At 41.7% G+C, this 21,476-nt stretch overlaps 1 protein-coding gene across 1 annotated transcript in view; it reads left to right on the top strand.

Moving 5' to 3' along the window:
* HMCN1 (hemicentin 1) overlaps nt 1–6,194 on the top strand; it is a 358,780-nt gene extending 352,586 nt beyond the window's left edge. Inside the window, exons 105-107 of the mRNA XM_065408898.1 lie at nt 327–446; nt 4,690–4,816; nt 5,828–6,194. Coding sequence (XP_065264970.1) covers nt 327–446; nt 4,690–4,816; nt 5,828–6,194 — 614 coding nt within the window. The remainder of the gene's footprint in view (nt 1–326; nt 447–4,689; nt 4,817–5,827) is intronic.
* Nucleotides 6,195–21,476: the final 15,282 nt, after the last annotated feature.

The raw sequence follows: 21,476 nt of genomic DNA, 5'->3' as shown, positions 1-21,476 counted from the left end.
GGCCAGACATGCAAAATGTCAGCCCAAAAGTAAAAATTGAGAAAAAAATTATGAGCAACTGAAGACATGTATTTTGAATGGAAAAGATTTCTCAGACTTGCTAGATGGCCATTCCATGACACTACGAGATCCTGAAACTTCCCAAGCAGCTCAGAATGTGCACTGCATACAGATGGAGATTAATCACTCAAAGGTTTTTGTATTAGTATACTGTCTGGGGAAGTTTCTGCACACAGAGATCAGACCAGTCTGATCTGGTTAGCAAAAAGACAGAGATCAGTCTGCTTCAGTATTTGAATATCTATATTTTCATGCTTGTTTTGCAGATATTGATGAATGTGAAAACAGAGATGCCTGTCAGCATGAGTGTAGAAACACCCTAGGAAGTTATCAGTGTGTTTGTCCAACTGGTTATCATCTTATGCCCAATGGCAAAACATGCCAAGGTAAGTAAATATCTCTCCAGATCTGTGTGTATGTGGAGAATACATAGATGGAGTATTTTTTAATTTGTTTCCTATCAACAAACATGTGCCATTCTATTGCAACTGCAGCTAGATATAGACTCAAGCCCCAAAACTCAGGTCTAACTTTCAAACATCCCAAAGTGCAGGGGCTCTTATGTCTTGGGGATTTAGTTCAGTCCATTATAAAGCCATTTGTGAAATTCAGATATGGCTTCAGATTTCAATATATCCCAGATTTGGGTTGTTTGAAGCTGGGAGTTTGGCTCCATTTCTACTTGTGACCTTCAGTGTATTGACTAGTTGTATATCAGGAAATAACCCCTGAATTGAACAATTTTTAAATATGAAAGAAGAGACAAAGAAAGCAACGTAAAGAGCAGTGCTTTAGAGCACAGCATGGGGACGGGGGGATGGACACTCCTTTGGGCTGCATTAGATTGGGTAAACCACCTCAGATAAAGTAAGACTTTGCTGAAAACTAGAAACAAACCTTTTCTAAACTACTCTATGCTTACTGTGAGGGTGGCAAAGCTAGATCACAGACCAAGATGCTATGATGAAAACACAGGCCACCGCGGACTTGTCTCCTCCTCACTTCAGAGCCTCCACTGGCCTCATCATCTGTTTGATTTGTACTTTTTGCCTATCTGGGCACAATTTTGAAATAAAAAATGGTGCTCAGCAAGGAAACAATACAGGCAATTTCAGGGTTGATTTAAATCAAAGCTACTTAAATCACTGATTTTAATCATGATTTAAATCAACAAGCAGAAAACCTTCATTTAAATCATCAGTTTTAATCGTGTTTTGCTTTTGGACCTTTTGTTTTTTTCCTAAAGCAAGGCTGATTCTCATTGGTTGGTAATCATTAAAACATATTGATTTGCAACTAAATATAGCCTTTGCAAGTACATGTGGTACTTTTTTTGCTAACCAGGAGGATATCTATACACATTTATTTAAGCAATTTTCTAGCTTAATTTATTCAGATTCTTAATTTTTATAACATTAGAAAATGTTGAATGATGCATTTCTTATTTACTAGCTCTGTTTGGATGGAAATTCAGAGTCAATTAAAATGCTCAAAAATATTTTTTTTATTAACTAGAACTACCTGAAATGTGCTGGATGCATAAAAATAGTTTATCAAAACATGGTTTTACATTTAATACTTCCTTTGTTTAATAAATCAGTTAGTTCAATTCACAGATCAAACTGATTGTTTATGGCCACCATGTCCTTCCAGATTTTAGAACTAGTAGATATCATCCTCTCATACCTACTTTTTTACTCATAGATTGGAAGAAGAAAGCAAGCTTTCCTGCTTTTTAAACTCCCAGTTTCTTAACTTTGAATGAACTATTTGAATAAACTGAAATCAAAAAAATGTTCCCTGTGCACAGGATGCTACTGCAGTCAAAAGCTGGTTCAGCACTTCAAGGTGCTTAACCAATGACTTCCCAGCAGTTCAGCTGTGTAATTGTCTTTAAATTTTGGCAGTAAACATGTCCTGCATAATATTATATTTTCTATTTTAACATATTATAATAAGTTTAGACCGTACATAGAGTGTCATAATTTTAAATAGGTTTAAAAAAATCATTTTTTTATCATCAACTCCGAGTCATATACTAAGCAACATGAGCCACTCTGGCTCCTGCCATAATTGTTCTGGATGGGAGCAGAGCTAGAAATGCCTCAAGCAAGGTTGTAAATGGCTGAAGAACAGCCTGCCTTGATGGAGAGCTTAAGTAAGCCTATTTTACAAGATTTGCAGCTCACTCTTCAGATTCAAGAGGTTCAGACAAGCACATGATCTTTTTTGGATACTTATCCAAGTTGATTCAGAGATCCCTCCATCACTAGAAAATATATAGGCATCAGATATATCTGTGGGTACTGACTGGCACATCTGGATGTTAAACACCAAAATATTTGGCATTAAAATTTTACCTCACTAAATTCTTCATCCCAATAAGAAGCCATTAAATGCTGTTCTTACACTAAAGAACACACTATATTTTCAATTGCAAACCATTAATTTTTTTTATTGCTATTGGTTATTTGAAAATATTATTCAAATTCTGGAATTAAGCTCTGGAGAGAGGAAAACAGGAATCAGAAAAATTAAAACCAGGTGGAATAAAAAAAAACCTTTCCCCTTTAAATTGGTTTTATGTTATACTGATTTAATACAGCTGTAATAGAAAACCATTATTTCTTCATAAGGAAATCCTTACTCTAATATATTTATATTTATATATATATATTCCAATGGGAGTTTGTCATCTTTAAAGATGCTGAAATATTTGTTACAAAACAGCTGCTGTTCCCTACAAGGGATGACATAAGAATTTCACACTTTCAAGTCTAAAACTGAACTCAAAACATGCAAAAAGGGTGGGTTGTTTTTGTTTTTGTTATATGATGTATAAAGAAGACCTGAAAGAGGTTTATTTCTAGTTGTTTTTACCTTAGAAATATCAGGAGTGTCCGGGGAGCCGCAGATTAACTCTCACAACTTAACTGAAGGGCTTGAGATGTTGAATCAATTGGAACTAAAAGGCATTTAAAAATCCAAACCAAACAATAGAGTTTCAAACGGCCTGACAAAAATCTCCATCCACTTTCACTCTTGTGATGCCCATTTCACTGATCTTCCAGTCAGCAGAGTGTTTCAGGGGAAGACAAGATTTGAATTTCTATTGTAAATAACAAAGAGGAAAAAAGAAAACTCTGTTTTCCTTTTCCTTTTGTATAAAACCCTTTCAGGCTTCTTTTAGAAGGGAAAAAGGACAGAAGCCTAATTCTAGTTTAATCACATATAATTGCTCTCGACACCCAACCCAACTACAGCATTTGTCATTTTGATCCTCTTCTGCACTTACACTAAGGGCAGTGTTGTAAAGAGGTCTTAGCATATACAGAAATCAAGCATTTTGTTTCTACGCAGGGCCAGCAAAAGAGACAGAACTCTGGATCTGATCTATTCAGAACTGAGGTTAGGAGTGGTTGTAGTTTGGAGTCTGAATTTGGATTCAGACCCTAGTAGTGCAGTTGAGCCTTATTGTTGCAAATCCAAACTCCTCTGAATGTTGGGGTATTCAAAATGGAGATCTAACTTTGATGGTACTTCTGGTTACAGATGGCTTTAGCCAAAATACTGAGAGAGAGAGAGAGAGAGAGAGAGAGAGAGAGAGAGAGACTGTTTTTATGGTACTCCTTGCCCACCTACAGCCAGCACATACTTGAAATATCCTGATAAAACATTTTCCTGCACAAGGCTTCCAGAAAAGTGTTTTGAGCCTCTTAAGGCTGGGATAAGTAGTCAAACTGTGGAGTGTAGTATCTGTTTGATAAAAACCCAAGAGACCTTTATATTTGAGGTTTTTGCATTTCATATAAAGTTCACAAAATCAGTCTAGTTTCCTAAAAACCTATAAAAATGTTGTGGGTTTTCCATTTAAAAAAACAGAGTAATTTTAAAAACAATTTTACTAAGTCAAAACAAGATGCAAACCTTTGCAGTTTCCCTGAATGGAATTTCAGCACAGATATTTTGCAGTCTCTAGTTAATGTGCTTCATGGGTATAGCACAGATTGGCTACATCAGATTGATGGCGTGAGGCAATATTAAACCAAGTGATGCTCAGAAAACTGACTATGTAAACTATTTCACCTTCTTACTCTGTAAATTAGCCCATGTGGTCCTTCCAATATGTCCCTAACCCTGACCACAACGTTTCACTGTTAGAAGTAAAACAGGTTTCAAAACCAAACTAATCCTTAGCATGTCCTCAGCATCAGCCAAAACTGGTGCCCTCACACCTGATAGTCCACCAAAGCCCATGACAAGATTTTGTTTCAAGGACAATGACAATGTAGCTGCAGTTTAGATTGCAAGCTCTTTAGGGTAGGGACTCTCTCTTCTTTGTGTTTCCAGAGCAACTAGCACAACAGGGCCCTAGGCACTCACGAAATACAAACAACAACAATAAATGTTTATTACTGGGGTTACTAGTTCCACTAAATCAAATACCGAGGCAGAGTTCTAAGAATAGGAACATGAAACATGAAGTGGGGAAGGCTACTTTGCATGCAGACATATGGTACATACTGTTGTCTGGCAATATTTTAAGACAGTGATGTGCTTAGTTTTTCCTGTACCTGTGAAATTCACCTCAATACAAAGAAGTGATTATCTGCATCTTTTTACAATCAGATGTTGATGAGTGCCTTGAACAGAACATTCACTGTGGACCAAATCGCATGTGCTTTAACATGAGAGGAAGCTACCAGTGTATAGATACACCTTGTCCACCAAACTATCAACGAGATCCTCCTTCTGGGTATGCTTTATTTAAGGTTTTTTTTCAGGTTCTTTCTTCTCCCCAAACATTAGCCCTGATCCTGCAGTGTAATCTGCTAGCACAGAATCCCACTGACATCAGTACAATTCTGCATCGGTGCAGAGATCCACACTAGTGGATTACAGTTACAGTCTTGGGCCTGTTCTCTGTACAAAGATTAGTCACTGGTGACAGTGATATATATGCATTGTTGCTTCATGTTATTGATAAATAATAGAATTAGATTGCAGTGGGTTTACACAAAAGTTGTGACTTCTGGCTGCCATCACGGATCCAATATTACTAATGTTCGATTCAGTGGAAGCAAGGTCAGACTGTTTGTGTACCAATAGAATCTGACACACCAACTTTCAAACCCTGCCATGACAGATTTTGTTCAGCTTCTTCCTGATGATTCAGTTTCCTTCAGCAAACAGTGATGGGGCCTTTTTGCTCGTTGACATTTTCTGGCTCTAGTTTATTTTTGGACCGTGCTTAGATGCTTCCATTTATATTTTTAGAGCACTTCAAAATAGTTACTAATCCTTGAGAACAAATATCCCCACTCAATATCTTTTTTTTTTTAATTTTGGAGGCAAAATTCTGTAAGGTCATACACACCAAATGGAGAGTGAAGCCTAAATATTTTATAAGCTGTCCCAAACAAGCCTTTTTTTTCCTCTTTTTTTTTTTGCATGGTTTACGAGCTTGGTCACTAAAATGATGTGCTATTGACTATAGCAACCAAAACAAGAAGTAATCTAGGATTTCTTTTTAAAGCTATCAATATTTTTAGTACTTCTCTGTGGCTTCCAGGGTATTCTATTATCAGTGAAACGTGGTTGTGGTTTCAAAGGAACAAGATCAGGTTGTCTATGCTGAAGTAACTGTGTCACACGTGTGCACCGGAATTTGGCCTTTGCTGCATAATGCCCTAATTCTGTACTAAATTATAGTGACCTGCATAATACCTTCTGCCTAGCTACTTCAAAGTATTGTTTTTATTCCTAGCTTCTGTCTCAAGAACTGCCCACCTAATGATTTGGAATGTGCCCTTAGCCCATATGCCTTGGAATACAAACTCGTTTCCCTGCCATTTGGAATAGCTGCCAATCAGGATTTAATTCGACTGGTTGTCTACACTCAAGATCAAGTGATGCATCCCAGAACAACTTTCCTAATGGTAGATGAGGACCCAACAATCCCATTTGCTCTCAGAGATGAAAATTTAAAAGGCGTAGTGTTCACAACCAGGCCACTGCAAGTGCCAGAGACGTACCGGATGAGAGTCAGAGCTTTGTCCTACAGCACTGATGGAAACATTGAATATCAGACAACTTTCATTGTTTATATAGCTGTGTCTGCCTATCCATATTAAAAAGCATACTTCAACCAGTAATTGAAGTATTTTAACCATATTCGTAAGTGCCAGTGGGTATTACCACTTCCAGACTCACAGTACTGCCTCCTCTTAAAAACAGTTGAAAACTTTGCAATGTGAAAGTGGTGCTATGCTCTTTTCTTATGCTTTCCCTGAAGATGCCAATATTTCCATTATTCCAATTTAAAAAAAAAATCCATGGTTCTAAGGAGCCTTTACCACTTGCTTTATTTATTACACTGGAGCAGTAACTTTCCACAGATGGTTCTGAAAATTCACCAGAACAAATCAGAAGTGCAAGGTGGAATTTTAGTGGTGAAAGTAGTAGACAAAAATCAATCCAATCCTAAGAAGCTAAACAGAGAACTAGATATATTTCTGCATTTTTAAGGGTTGCTAAATGTTTTACAAATTTATCTGCTGAAAAATGATATTTTTCTTACCAAATACTTGATAGAAATAGGTTTGTATGTACATTGTTTCATTTGGTCAAAAAGGAAAAATACCACTCGACACTCAAAAATGCTAAAATGGATGCCATATTGGTGCTTATTTTCACTTGGAAATTTTGGAATAGGAACCTGTGACATTCATGTGATTTCAGCCAGGCCATTACTGTTCTGAAGAAAAAATTACACAGCTACTTCCCCCTTAGACAGCAGATATTTCATTATAAAAATCTTACTCTGACATTTTGGTATAACCCATTAATTTAGCTCCAAATCTTCCACATTCCACTACTGCTGGTTGGTTGTTTTGTTTTCAAAAATGGAACTTTCCCCCCAAAAAATTTAGCAAGTTTGGTTCAGCAAAATATTAGGTGTCAATACACTGTATAAAGGTGGTAACAAACTCTGGAAGTAATTTTGTCAAGATGTATTCTATTTTTATGAAATGTATATATGTGGTTTTTCCCCCATGTGTATTTTCTATGCAATATCTTGAGTTTTTTATAACAACATGTTTTACCAAAGGATAATGTTACATCAGAAATAATCAAATAAAGGTTCACTTTTTCTTAACCTGTGAGATTACTGCAGATTTTTTCATAGAACAAATTACTTGCTATGAATTAGTCACACATCTCTAGTTCTAACCCAGCAGCTGAAAGAAGAATTGACAATCTTTTGAATTTGTACAATTTGAAGGCATCCACACTGGGAGAGCCCTCAGCTTGGGAATTCTTTCCATGTCCCCCATTCATCAATGAAGCCCAAGTCTGGGACTCTTCAGGGACTATTAGTTCATACAGGGTTGATTGAGCAGGGGAGTGGGTTTTTGCTACTGTTGCGCAGAAGGGAAATTATTTTGTTACTAACTTGGGTTTTATTGTAAATATGCCTAGAGGTTGCTAATAAACAATATTTTTCTATAGTTTACATACACGTAAAATCAGTGCAAGGTGTTAGATGGATAACACTAGTGCCTCAAATTTCTATCAGGTTTCAGAGTGGTAGCCGTGTTAGTCTGCATCAGTAAGAACAACGAGGAGTCCTTGTGGCACCTTAGAGACTAACAGATTTATTTGGGCATAAGCTTTCGTGGGATATAACCCACTTCATCAGATGCATAGAGTGGAAAACACAGTAAGCAGGTATAAATATACAGCACAAGGACTCCTCAAATTGCTATGTCATTTTATGTACAGAACAGAGCTGGTATTGCCAACAGCAATGCAAGCTTATCCCAAACCTCCCCACCACCGCACCTCAGGACCACCACAAAGTTCAGTGGTTGACCTCATGTTGCAGCAGTACCTAAAGTTCCCACCAAGACCTGAGCCCCTTTGTGCCAGGTGCTGTGCATGCACATAGCCTGCCCCAAAACATATCTTTAGACAAAACTCACAAAAGGGTGGGAGAAATGGGGAACTGAGGCACAGAGTGAGTGAGTAACTTGGAATCTATGATAGGGCTGGGAACTGAAGACAGTTCTGAGTGTTTTAAACCACAAGAGCATCGTTCCTGCTGACACTAATCAGGGCACTGTCCAGGATTTCTTGTGATGGTGGCTTAGTGATGTAAACAACCGTCCACTAGGAACTGGACTAAGAACAGCTCATTTCCCATAGGCAGAGTTGTCCCGTGCTTTGGGTGGGCCCTGCGCTTCAGGGTGGCCCGGCACCGTCAGCAGGGGTCAGGACCGTGCCCCGCAACCACCCAGCTGTTTGTTTACTTTTCTTGCCTGCAGCCCCCTCCCGGGCTCAGTCTCAGTCTCTGTGGCAGCAAGCGACCGGCCCCAGCCCACTCTGCTCTGCCGGCTCCCGGTGTTGCCTGCCACCGCAGAGTCCTAGCATCCCCCAACCACTAGTGCCAGGGCAGGCTGAACCTGTCCTTCCACCTCGGATGGACCCTTCCCTTTTCCGGTGGGACCCTCCAACAGCACAGGGGGTCCCCTCGCCCCTAGCACAGGTGAGTGCCGGCCAGTAGTCTCCATCATCTCTCGCCCAGCACTGGTGTCCTGCCAGTGCCCCCCACTTCCCCCTTCCACTTCCCTTTCTCCCCTCTCCCAGCACTGGGTGGGGTCCTCCAATGCCACCTCCAGGCCAGAGCCAGCCCTTATCACCTCCCTGCCTCAGGGTCCTCCTTGCCTTTCAGCTCTTCAGCCTTGGGCTCCCCCTCCCCGCAGTATCAGGACTTGGGGGTCCCACAACTCTGCTCTCTCCACCAGCCCCCAGGACTGGGGTCCTCCATCCATCTGCTTTTCCACCTTCCCTTCCCCTCCCAGCCCCCAGAGAAAACAGATCTTAGAGCCCCTCCTCCACGCTGGAGGGTTCTGGGGTTCCCCAGCACCAGGGCACATATAGGTCCTCCAAGAGCTACACAGCTCCCGAGACATGGGCTTTCAGTGTTGCGAGTGTGTAATTACATTAAATAAAAAAAAAATCCACTGACGGTAGCAAAACCATATGCACCTGGGAAGTAAGTTTGCTGCAAGGACGTCCAGGAAGGTGGATTTCAGAATGTAAGCGATGCGACACTGATCGTGAACGGTGAGAGGTTTTTTTAAATTATATGAACTTCATTATAATTATAAAAAAGAGCTACAATATAATATAACATAATTATACAGCTGGGCACTATCAGTATTTAACCTGAGGCCAGCAGCTGCCCTTGAAGTTCACTGTAACCAGATTTCACCTGTATAAAAAACGTTGAAGGTGGGCCCCTACACAGGCTGATCTGCCCCGGGCTCCGCACCTCCACTAGGGACGGCCCTGCACATAGGTAACCCTAAAAGCCTTCAGACAATAACTTTCAGACGTCGGTGAGGAAGGGGTAAAAGATTACAATCATTATTAAAATATTTACAATCACTAAAAGCATCCAATTTGGCTTAAGGCCTTATACTACTATTCTATTGTATTAGTAAACCCATTATTTTTCAATATATTGAAATCCCTTTCTATTCCAGGATTTTGCAGTGTATTTTAATTTCCATAAAGATAAGTGGGAAAATATTAGCAAGTAGGGTTGATTGTTTTTAATTTGTCATGCAACCAAATATTGCAGTGAGGGCCACCAACCAAAACAAAAGGATATTTTTTAAATGTTAAAAATTTGCTAAAGCTAAGATTATAGAAGAAAAAATCATGGAGAATGAAGCAAAGATTGTCACAAAAAAGCAAGGGGGAGGGGGAAGACAACAAGAGTCTGTAGTTCTCTGTTAATTTCCTTCTCAAGGGGCTATGATTAGACAGAGTGAAGCTGGGGGGGAAATCCACATTTCATGTAAAGCTGCAGCAAATAATTCTAGGCCCTCTCAGTGCTGATAAGTTTGTTGAATTCCTCCATTTCTACTTTCCTTCCTGTTGAAAGAGTCTAGGCAAGTTAATTCCTTTAAGGGTCAGGAATTCTCCAGTGGGAAATCAATTAAAATCCCCCAGATATAGCCACCAGCAAGTTTGCTCTTTTCAGGTGGTCAAATGAAGATCAAAAAGGGAGGAGATGGGCAAGCCAACCAGCTACTTCCCCATATGGAAGCAGTTATACTAAAATGATGTCACAGATTGGAAGCCGCTGGGGAATGGAAGGATTAGGGTTATTGTGCTCTTTACCATTTTCACTCTTTTACTGGCTGACAGGAAATTATAAATAAAAAGGAAACATTGTGTAATGCGCCCTCTTTCTCTGCCTTCACATCTTGCACTACGTAACAAGGTTCTGATCTGTTTCACTTCAGAGAAAAGAATCACAACTACTTTGGACTAAGTCTGAGAGTGAATGGAGCCAGCGCAAAGGCACCTACGTAAACTATCCCATATTATTAATCGCATGTTGAAAAGTGAGCTGCTTCTTATTAAAGGATTTATAATTAACTTTAACAAAGTTGAGAGTCAGATGACTGAGTGCACTTGCACACAACACATACATGTTTGTTTCAGAGTTACCCTTAGCCAAAAATAAGCGTTATATGAAGAAAGTGTTCTACTGAGAGCTACTAAACATTTTGCCTTTTTAAAAAGTTTTGTTGCTCACCATCTTTGGGCCTAATTCTGCAACCAGTTTATGCACAGAACTCTCTGATTAACCTACATAGCATCTACAGCACTGGGCCCTTAAGTCCATGTTTTAAAGTCTTCATTTTTATATTTTTTAGCCACTTCCATTAAAGTATTACTCAGAAGCCCCACTCAAGATGAGAGGCCCATTGTGTACAAACACACACGTAAATATGGTCCTTACACAAAATAATAGTCTAAGAAAAGGTTAAAATATTTACATTTTCTGTAGGAATTGCCTTAAAAAAAAAAAAAAAAAAAAAAAAAAAGGAACTGAATGGCAGCCTATTCTACACAGGAGCTCATCAGACATAGTATTTGGCAAGACCCACATGCATAGTTAGATGAGATACAGAGAAAATCCAGGTACTGCAGGAAGCAATGTTGGTTGTGCTGGAGGTGACACTTTTCCTTGAGTCAGTACTAAGACACGGCTCCAGTATGATACTGGCAAATCCAAATGTCGCATTATATTACTATGTAGATGTAAGACCAGTGGATATCTGCATAATTTTAACCCCCTACAGTCTCTGGAAAATGGAAGCAAATAGCCAAGTAATACCTTTGGGGCCATTCCTATGCCAGCAGGAAGAACCTTGCCCAATCTCTTTGCTTGACTGACCCATTAATAGAGGTACACTGCTTCCCCACCCTTTCAGTGATGGTGGAATATCTTTTAAATATGAATGTGTTATAGAAAGATGCAAATTAGTTATTTTTCAGAGAAATTATAGATTCTTATATCATTTCTGGGGGAAAAGCAGCCAATATATTTTTCTCATTGCAGAATTATACAGTGATGGAAATATTTGAAGGGTGTGAATCCCAAAAGCAAGAGCGATTGCTTAAGTTGATCCAAGGATTTTTACAGGGAGTAATGAGAGGAAATTTGGCAGAGAAACAGGAATATGTTTTTAATGCATCTATTATACTGTGGAATGTCTCCCAAGAGGTGGTGAAAGTCCCTTCACTAGAGTTATTTGAAACTGGAATGAGAAAAGCACTGAATGTCTTATCGTAGGGAACAGTTACACAGCAACCAGAAATAGACTAGATTAGAAATATTAAGGTGTCTGATCCGGCCCACTTCACATATTTATGTGGAACATGTGGCATAGTCAGTTTCTTCAAAGCCTAAGTTTTCATTTAACAAAAAAACAACTGCTAAGTTTCTAGCCTTCAGGTTTGCAAAGAGAACTTTTAGCAAGTGAACTGAGTGTAAAGGCTGCAGTGATTTTTGCCTTAGTCTGCAGACAGCCAGAACCAATAACAGAGCCATGAACACTCCTGCCCTAGTTAAAATCCTGGGTGTGCCATGTGTAAGTCCCAGTGATGATATTTCAGTATCAACAGTAACTATTTAATTGCTGATCATTTTAAGCAGATGGAATGAGCAAGTGGTGGGAGCAGAGCCCCTGGGGGAAATGAGAATTGGCCAGGGAAGGAAAAGAAGAAAGAAAAACTGGGGAGACAAGAAGGGAGGATGAGGCAGAAAGAGCCATGGTCCTAAAGGGGAGGGTATCTTTTGTTGAATATGACAATAAGGTACTAAACAATCAACTAATAGGTCTATTGGTATATAAAGGTCCTATTCTACCACTGATGCCAATCTGCCATTTACATCAGTGGGAGAGCCACTGTGGACTGAGAAGTGTAGTTAATCCTAAATTTATTCCCTAACCCAGCAACTAGCATTAAATGCCACACCCCTGGACTAGATGATATAAACAAGTATTTTTTTCCTGTGGTCCTACTGCATTTAAAATAATTTTTCTACAGCTAAATATTTTCAAATCATTCTAAACATTAGCCATATAGATCAGTGTTTTGCTTATACCAGATTGAATATGTTTATATTTAAAAAAAGAAAACAAACAACTTTATATGTGCCAACAGTCATTCACTCACACATGGGGTAACTAACTGCTGGAGTAGCTGAATAGAGCAGAATGCATGCAACTGGTGAATGTATTACTGCTGCCTCTGTGCCACTGGGCACAAACAGTATTCACAGCATTCCTAAAATATTTACTCTGAGGTAACAGTTGCAAAGGTCTGAAGGAGATTAGTGATTATTAAAAACACATCCGAAGCAGATTAAAATACTCAGACACAGCATAGTCTAAATATTTCCTGGAAAAACTGTAGCAAAACGTGAACGGTATGCCACACCATCAAGAGCTGAGCCTATCGATTTTGGTAGTTTGAGTATGACATCCTGTGGCTTTTCGAGTTAACTGCATGCATCTGCTCTCATGAATCTCCCTGAAGCTCAGTTCCACATCAAGATTATCCATCATCGCATGAATTTATATTTGATATCAGCTACCTACTCAGTACGATTCAGCTCTGTACATCTCCGATAAGGAATGCCCAGCTGTTACTGTTATTAGGTGAAATATATGGTTTCTTGGTTTGACCTTTATGTAACTAAAATAGACTTCATGATAGACTGCAGTTTTATTTGGGTTCAGATATTGTGCCTTCTTTGTGGTATTGGCTACCTTCTCTCTCAAAGCATCGTTTGGCTTTTAAACTATAATTCCATCACAGTATTCTTTATTCCAGGATCTTTTTACTGTTCTTCAAAGATAGCATTGTCCTTTCTCATCTATGCCTGGTTTATTCTAAAAGAATAATATGGTGAAGCTGAGCCTTTGTTAGGACATTACGCTGTCCATTTTACTTAACACATTCCCTCTCCCACAAAACACCCTTGCCTACTATAAGATAGAAGAAATAGAATTCCAAAATGTGGCATTTTGGCTGCAGCAGTGTGTTAGATTCCTCTTTAATATGCAACTTTATTAGCAATCAATCAGTGCTTTGCAATGTTATTGAATTCCTGCATGCATGTGCTTTATTGCCCCCTCTTGGATGGAATTTAGAATAGTGCTTCAGCGGACTGCCCTATCCACTTTGTGTTGTAACCAGGCGAGATCTCCCAGGCTAAGTAGTGTGGCTGGGTCAGTACTTTCATAGTGCTATAGAAGGAACTTCTGGAGCTGCAGGAAGCCATGTTGGTGATTCAGTAAGTAGCACTCCTCCCTGAGCATCAGTACTGAACTGAGGCCTCAGGCATAATGTTAGGGAACCTAGAGGAAGGACATAATGTGGAAGTCCTGACCACCATTGGTTATTACAGATTCAGTGGCACATTTGGAAACAGCAGGGATTTTAAACCTGATGCCTAAGTAAACTCTAACTCAGGCAATTACATTCTCCCTTCATTCTCAGTAGGGTATGCTAATCTTCGCTTCCTTCCCCTAATATGCAGTTCTCTATCGAACACTTGCAGTCTCATTTCAGATGTGGCTGCATTTTAGTGGTGGGTGAAGGGATCCCTACATATTATTTGTTCTGCTGTTTTGGATCTAATCACATTTCTAGGCCTGGATCAGCACACCAGTGGGAAAAAACCCTGGAAGGGTGCTCAGGAAGGATGAAATCTCTGATGATCCCTGCCTCGAGGCAATCTCCACATAAGAGATAATAAAGGCTCCGGCTGTAACAGAGTAATAATATTTGCTGAAGATGGAGCACCCAGTTAACCAGCTTGTTGAATTTAATGGAGTTATGCCAATTCACGCCAACTGAAGATTTGACCTGATAGACTTCTAAACCCTTTGGGACAGGAACTCTATCTCACTCTGTGTTTGTCCAGTGCCTAGCCCCAAGGTGCTAGCGTAAGAAGAATAAATAATCAGTGCACATTAGAGAGGATGGATAGCCACAGTCAGAAGGATTAGGGCCTGACCTATGAAGCACCCCCGTCAATTGAGATTCAATGCTGCAGTAAGTAATGGCAGAATGCAAGTAATAACTGAGCAGAATGAGACGAAAGTGATGACCACTGTTAAATCAGTGTTGTAGATATGCCAGGACTATTGGTTCAAATGGGAGGTCTAGTATCTCTTCAGCTCAAATGCATTTCTAGTACTGGCAGCTGAATTTCAAAGCCGCCTCAAATAAAACTATTAAAATGATGTCAAGTATCAGAGGGGTAGCCGTGTTAGTCTGGATCTGTAAAAAGCAACAGAGTCTCCTGTGGCACCTTTAAGACTAACAGATGTATTGGAGCATAAGCTTTCATGGGTGAATGCCCACTTTGTCGGATGCATGTAATGGAAATTTCCAGGGGCAGGTATAAATACAGCACCCCCACGAACATGATACAGTTCTGTGGTGATCTGGAAGCCTACTTTTGCCGCCTCCGACTCAAAGAATACTTTCAAGATAACACTGAACAGTGCACTGATACACAGATACCCTCCCACCAACAACACAGGAAGAAGAACTCCACATGGACTCCTCCTGAGGGTCGAAATGACAGTCTGGACCTATACATAGAATGCTTCCACCGACGTGCACAGGCAGAAATTGTGGAAAAACAACATCACCTGCCTCATAACCTAAGTTGTGCAGAACGCAATGCCATCCACAGCCTCAGAAACAACCCTGACATTATAATCAAAGAGGCTGATAAAGGAGGTGCTGTGGTCATCATGAACAGGTCTGACTACCAGACGGAGGCTGCCAGACAACTCTCTAATACCAAATTCTACAGGCCACTTTCCTCAGATCCTACTGAGGAATATACTAAGAAACTGCACCATCTACTCAGGACACTCCCTACACTAACACAGGAACAATTCAACATACCCTTGGAGCCCCGACCGGGGTTATTCTATCTACTACCCAAGATCCACAAACCTGGAAATCCTGGACGCCCCATCATCTCTGGAATTGGCACTCTCACTGAAGGACTATCCGGATATGTAGACTCTCTGCTCAGACCCTATGCCACCAGCACTCCCAGCTATCTCCGTGACACCACTGATTTCCTGAGAAAACTACAATGCATTGGTGATCTCCCAGAAAACACCATCCTAGCCACCATGGATGTGGAGGCAATCTACACAAACATCCCACACACAGATGGAATACAAGCTGTCAGGAACAGTATCCCTGATGATGACACAGCACAACTTGTTGCTGAGCTCTGTGACTTTATCCTCACGCACAACTATTTCAAATTTGGTGACAATATATACCTCCAGATCAGTGGCATGACCATGGGCACCCGCATGGCCCCACAATATGCCAACATTTTTATGGCTGCCCTGGAACAACGCTTCCTCAGCTCTCGTCCACTCACGCCCCTCCTCTACCTATGCTACATTGACGACATCATCATCTGGACCCATGGGAAGGAGACTCTGGAAGAATTCCACCACGATTTCAACAGCTTCCACCCCACCATCAACCTCAGCCTGGATCAATCTACACGGGAGGTCCACTTCCTAGACACCACAGTACAAATTAGTGATGGCCACGTTAACACCACCCTATACCGAAAACCCACCGACCGCTATGCCTACCTTCATGCCTCCAGCTTCCACCCCAGACACACCACACGATCTATCATCTACAGCCAAGCACTGAGGTACAACCGCATCTGCTCCAAACCCTCAGACAGAGACCAACACCTACAAGATCTTCACCAAGCATTCTCAAAACTATGATACCCGCACAAGGAAATAAGGAAACAAATCAACAGAGCCAGACGTGTACCCAGAAGCCTCCTGCTACAAGACAAGCCCAAGAAAGAAACCAACAGAACTCCACTGGCCATCACCTACAGTCCTCAGCTTAAACCTCTCCAATGCATCATCAGTGATCTACAACCCATCCTGGACAATGATCCCTCTCTTTCACAGACCTTGGGAGGCAGGCCAGTCCTCGCCCACAGACAACTTGCCAACCTTAAGCATATTCTCACCAGCAACCACACACCGCACCATAACAACTCTAACTCAGGAACCAATCCATGCAACAAACCTCGATGCCAACTCTGCCCACATATCTACACCAACAACACCATCACAGGACCTAACCAGATCAGCTACAACATCACCAGTTCATTCATCTGCACGTCCACCAATGTTATATATGCCATCATGTGCCAGCAATGCCCTTCTGCTATGTACATTGGCCAGACTGGACAGTCACTACGTAAAAGGATAAATGGACACAAGTCAGATATCAGGAATGGCAATATACAAAAACCTGTAGGAGAACACTTCAACCTCCCTGGCCACACAATAGCAGATGTAAAGGTAGCCATCTTACAGCAAAAAAACTTCAGGACCAGACTCCAAAGAGAAACTGCTGAGCTTCAGTTCATTTGCAAATTTGACACCATCAGATCAGGATTAAACAAAGACTGTGAATGGCTAGCCAACTACAGAAGCAGTTTCTCCTCCCTTGGTGTTCACACTTCAACTGCTAGCAGAGGACTTCACCCTCCCTGATTGAACTAACCTCGTTACCTCCAGACTGATTCTTGCCAGGATATTTATACCTGCCCCTGGAAATTTCCATTACATGCATCCAACAAAGTGGGCATTCACCCACGAAAGCTTATGCTCCAATACATCTGTTAGTCTTAAAGGTGCCACAGGACTCTGTTGCTTTTTATTAAAATGATGAAACTCAAAATATGTGATTATCTCATGTGGCTGGAATCTGAGTGTCCACCCTCCGATTACATACAGCTCAGGACAGGACATGCAGCACTGGGACAAGTTATGTGGCAATACCACCCATTCCCTGATGGGCGTAGTCATTCAGGCAGAGGCTCCAAAGAAGGTCACTTTCCACACCGCCTCTTAAACCAATCAAGATATTGGCTGTGATAGTCAAACCTCAGTGGAATAGATATGGCTGCTCTAAACCTCTCAGTCCCTGTACACACAGTGACGCTGTATTTGTGTATGGAAAAGAGCATCTCCCTCTCTGTCTCTTCTTATCACCGTCATCTGTTCTTCGGACATGACTTTGAACCAGTTTGTATGTGTTCAGTGCAAAAGCAAATGCTAATGCGCTACTGAGGTTGAGAAACCAAGCACTTGAGTCAGAGTGCCCCGGGTTGTGCCCCTCCCTTAGCATTAGCATGTCTTGTCTGTGCCTACGGTGGACCGGCCTCTGGCAATAAACGCACTGCCTTCCAGGCCTCTGCAGGCTTTGCCTTCTCTGTACAGGTTAGCGATAGGCGCACACAACCACCAAGTCCTCTGCACGTCCAGTCCCTGTTCCACTGAACGCACACTGACCTCTCAGATTCGCTACTCCCAAAGGAATAGTACACCCCAGCTTGCAAGATTCACCTCAGGATCCCCATTCTATGTAACACACAGCACTTTGACATATTTATAGTGAACACAAGAATATGTCTATTATCAAAGAACAGAGATTCAAAGGATCAAAAATATGAATATTAGAATATCAGGGTTAGAAGGGACCTCTGGAGGTCATCTAGTCCAACCCCCTGCTTAAAGCAGGACCAATCCCCAACTAAATCCCCAAATGGCTCCCTCAAGGATTGAACTCACAACCCTGGGTTTAGCAGGCCAATGCTCAAATTACTGAGCTATCCCTCCCCCCATTGGAGCAAATGACACATATAAAACACAACAACAACTTGCTTTCTAGAGCCTAATCTTAACTCACATGACATTCTCCTGTTGCCTACAATATAGTTATCCCAAGTCCTTTTCCCAGTGTTTTCAACCAGGTTGGCTGAGATCCCCCTTTCATAAGATCAAGCCCACTGGCAGTTTGTCTTCACAGATGAAGGATGCCTCGCTGCACCCCCAAATATACCAGAACAGGCTTGCAACTGTGAGAAAAGAACCTGTCTCTTGCTGTTAAAGTCCTGTTTCCCTGAAAACAACAGGAATCAGTATATATCTTAGTAAACAAACAGGATTGCATAAAATATTCCTGACTCCATCATCAATTTCTCCCCCTAATAAAAACAACTGGCAAGATTCTGAATATTGGCTAATCGTTCAGGTGAAAGGGGCTAACAACATTTAATTCTTTTTCATGAAGGCTTTTCGGAAATAGAATGCCTGAGTCTGTTTAGGATTTGCTTTTTTCATTCTTAATTTTCTTTTCTCTATCAGTATATGGATAGCGGTAGCAATATCTAAAGTGAGAGAGGACCTAGATATGGGCATAACCCTACAGAGTGTTTACTAAAACAGCACTAAAAATCTCATGGCTGAAGTTGTTTTGAAAGGTTTTGGGGTGTGTCAAGGCTGTTTCCCCACTCTGAACTTTAGGGTACAGATGTGGGGGCCTGCATGAAAACTTCTAAGCTTAACTACCAGCTTAGATCTGGTCCGCTGCCACCACTCTCGATGCTAATTCCCTTCCCTGGGTAGCCTTGAGAGACTCTTCACCAATTCCCTGGTGAATACAGATCCAAACCCTTGGATCTTAAAACAAGGAGAAATTAACCATCCCCCCTTCTCCCTTCCACCAACTCCTGTTGGATCAAGATCCAACCCCCTTGGATCTAAAAACAAGGAAAATCAATCAGGTTCTTAAAAAGAAGGCTTTTAATTAAAGAAAAAGGTAAAAATCATCTCTGTAAAATCAGGATGGAAAATAACTTTACAGGGTAATCAAACTTAAAGAGCCCAGAGGACCCCCCTCTAGCCTTAGGTTCAAAGTTACAGCAAACAGAGGTAAACACCCTAGTAAAAGGTACATTTACAAGTTGAGAAAACAAAGGTAAACTAACACGCCTTGCCTGACTGTTTACTTACAAGTTTGAAATATGAGAGACTTGTTCAGAAAGATGTGGAGAGCCTGCATTGATGTCTGGTCCCTCTTAGTCCCAAGAGCGAACAACCCCCAAAACAAAGAGCACAAACAAAAGCCTTTCCCCCCTCCCCCCAAGATTTGAAAGTATCTTGTCCCCTTATTGGTCCTTTGGGTCAGGTGTCAGCCAGGTTACCTGAGCTTCTTAACCCTTTACAGGTAAAAGGATTTTGGAGTCTCTGGCCAGGAGGGATTTTAGTACTGTACACAGGAGAGCTGTTACCCTTCCCTTTATAGTTATGACACGCCCCCCAAATCACAGATAGTGTTGGACAGCCGGTTCCACACTGGCTGTGATTTCTTCCTGGAGCTCTAGGAGAAAACAGAGTTAATAAGACACATGCACCTTTCGACATACTACTGATTATATAAAAACTAACAATATGTTCCACATTCCAAGAACAATTTGTAACCAGTTGATTCTGGGAAACTTTCCCGGGAGAGTGCATCAGCCACTTTGTTAGAAGCCCCTGAAATGTGTTGTATTTCAAAATCAAAATCTTGGAGAGCTAAACTCCACTGAAGAAGTTTTTTGTTATTCCCCTTGGCGGTATGAAGCCACTGTAGCGCAGCATGGTCTGTTTGTAGTTGGAAATGTCGTCCCCAAACATATGGGCGTAGCTTTTCCAGCGCGTACACAATGGCGTAGCATTCCTTTTCGCTGATTGACCAGTGGCTTTCCCTCTCAGACAGTTTCTTGCTGAGAAACACGACAGGATGGAATTCTTGATCCGGTCCTTCCTGCATTAAAACTGCTCCCACGCCCCGCTCGGACGCATCTGTGGTTACTAGGAATGGTTTGTCAAAGTCTGGGGCCCTTAGCACAGGGTCAGACATGAGTGTCACCTTAAGCTGGTTAAAGGCCTTTTGACACTCATCAGTCCACTGAACTGCATTTGGCTGTTTCTTTCTGGTTAGGTCTGTCAGCGGGGCGGCGATTTGGCTGTAGTGTGGTACACATCGCCTATAATATCTGGCCAAGCCTAAGAAGGATTGGACCTGTTTCTTTGACTTTGGAACCGGCCACTTTTGGATAGCATCCACTTTGGCCTGTAGGGGATTTATAGTTCCTTGACCCACCTGGTGCCCCAGGTAAGTCACTCTGTTTTGGCCTATTTGACACTTTTTAGCCTTAACAGTTAGTCCTGCCTGCCGGATGCGCTCGAAGACTTTTTTCAGGTGCTCCAGGTGTTCTGTCCATGAATCAGAAAAAATGGCCACATCATCGAGGTAGGCAACTGCAGATTCTCCCAATCCCGCTAGGAGACCATCTACAAGTCTTTGGAAGGTGGCGGGTGCATTTCGCAACCCGAAAGGGAGTACATTGAATTCATACACCCCTGCCTGGGTGACGAAGGCTGACCTTTCCTTAGCGGGTTCATCTAGTGGTATTTGCCAGTACCCTTTGGTTAAGTCTAAAGTAGAGATGAATTGGGCATGTCCCAATTTCTCCAATAGCTCATCTGTGCATGGCATTGGATAGTTGTCAGGACGAGTTACAGCATTTAGCTTACGGTAGTCCACGCAAAAGCGTATTTCCCCATCTGGTTTGGGAACTAGAACCACTGGAGATGCCCATGCGCTGTTAGAGGGGCAGATTATATCCATCTGTAGCATGTCCTGGATCTCCCTTTGTATAGCAGTTTGGGCATGAGGTGACTCCCGGTAGGGTGGGGTTCTAATTGGGTGAGCATTACCTGTGTCAATGGAGTGGTATGCCCGTTCGGTCCGTCCTGGAGTGGCTGAGAAAATTGGTGCAAAGCTTGTGCACAGCTCCTTGATCTGCTGTCGCTGCAGACGTCCAAGGGTCGCGGAGAGGTTCACCTCTTCCACGCCACCGTCACTTTTTCCTTTGTAAGTAGACACCTTCAGGCCACTCCGCGTCATCTGTTTCCTGGGCTGTAAACTGGCAAACATTTAATTCTCTGGAATAAAAGGGCTTAAGAGAATTAACATGGTATACCTTAGGCTTTATGTTGGAGGTGGGGGAGGCTATGAGATAGTTAACAGCTCCTAGGCGCTCCTGGACCGTGAATGGTCCTTCCCACGACGCTTCCATTTTATGGGCCTGGAGCGCCTTTAAGACCATGACTCGGTCTCCTACT

Source organism: Emys orbicularis, chromosome 8 (assembly GCF_028017835.1).
Source record: "Emys orbicularis isolate rEmyOrb1 chromosome 8, rEmyOrb1.hap1, whole genome shotgun sequence".
Classification (NCBI taxonomy): domain Eukaryota; kingdom Metazoa; phylum Chordata; order Testudines; family Emydidae; genus Emys; species Emys orbicularis.
The sequence above is the reverse complement of the archived record's forward strand: the minus strand, read 5'-3'. Positions and strand labels throughout refer to the sequence as shown.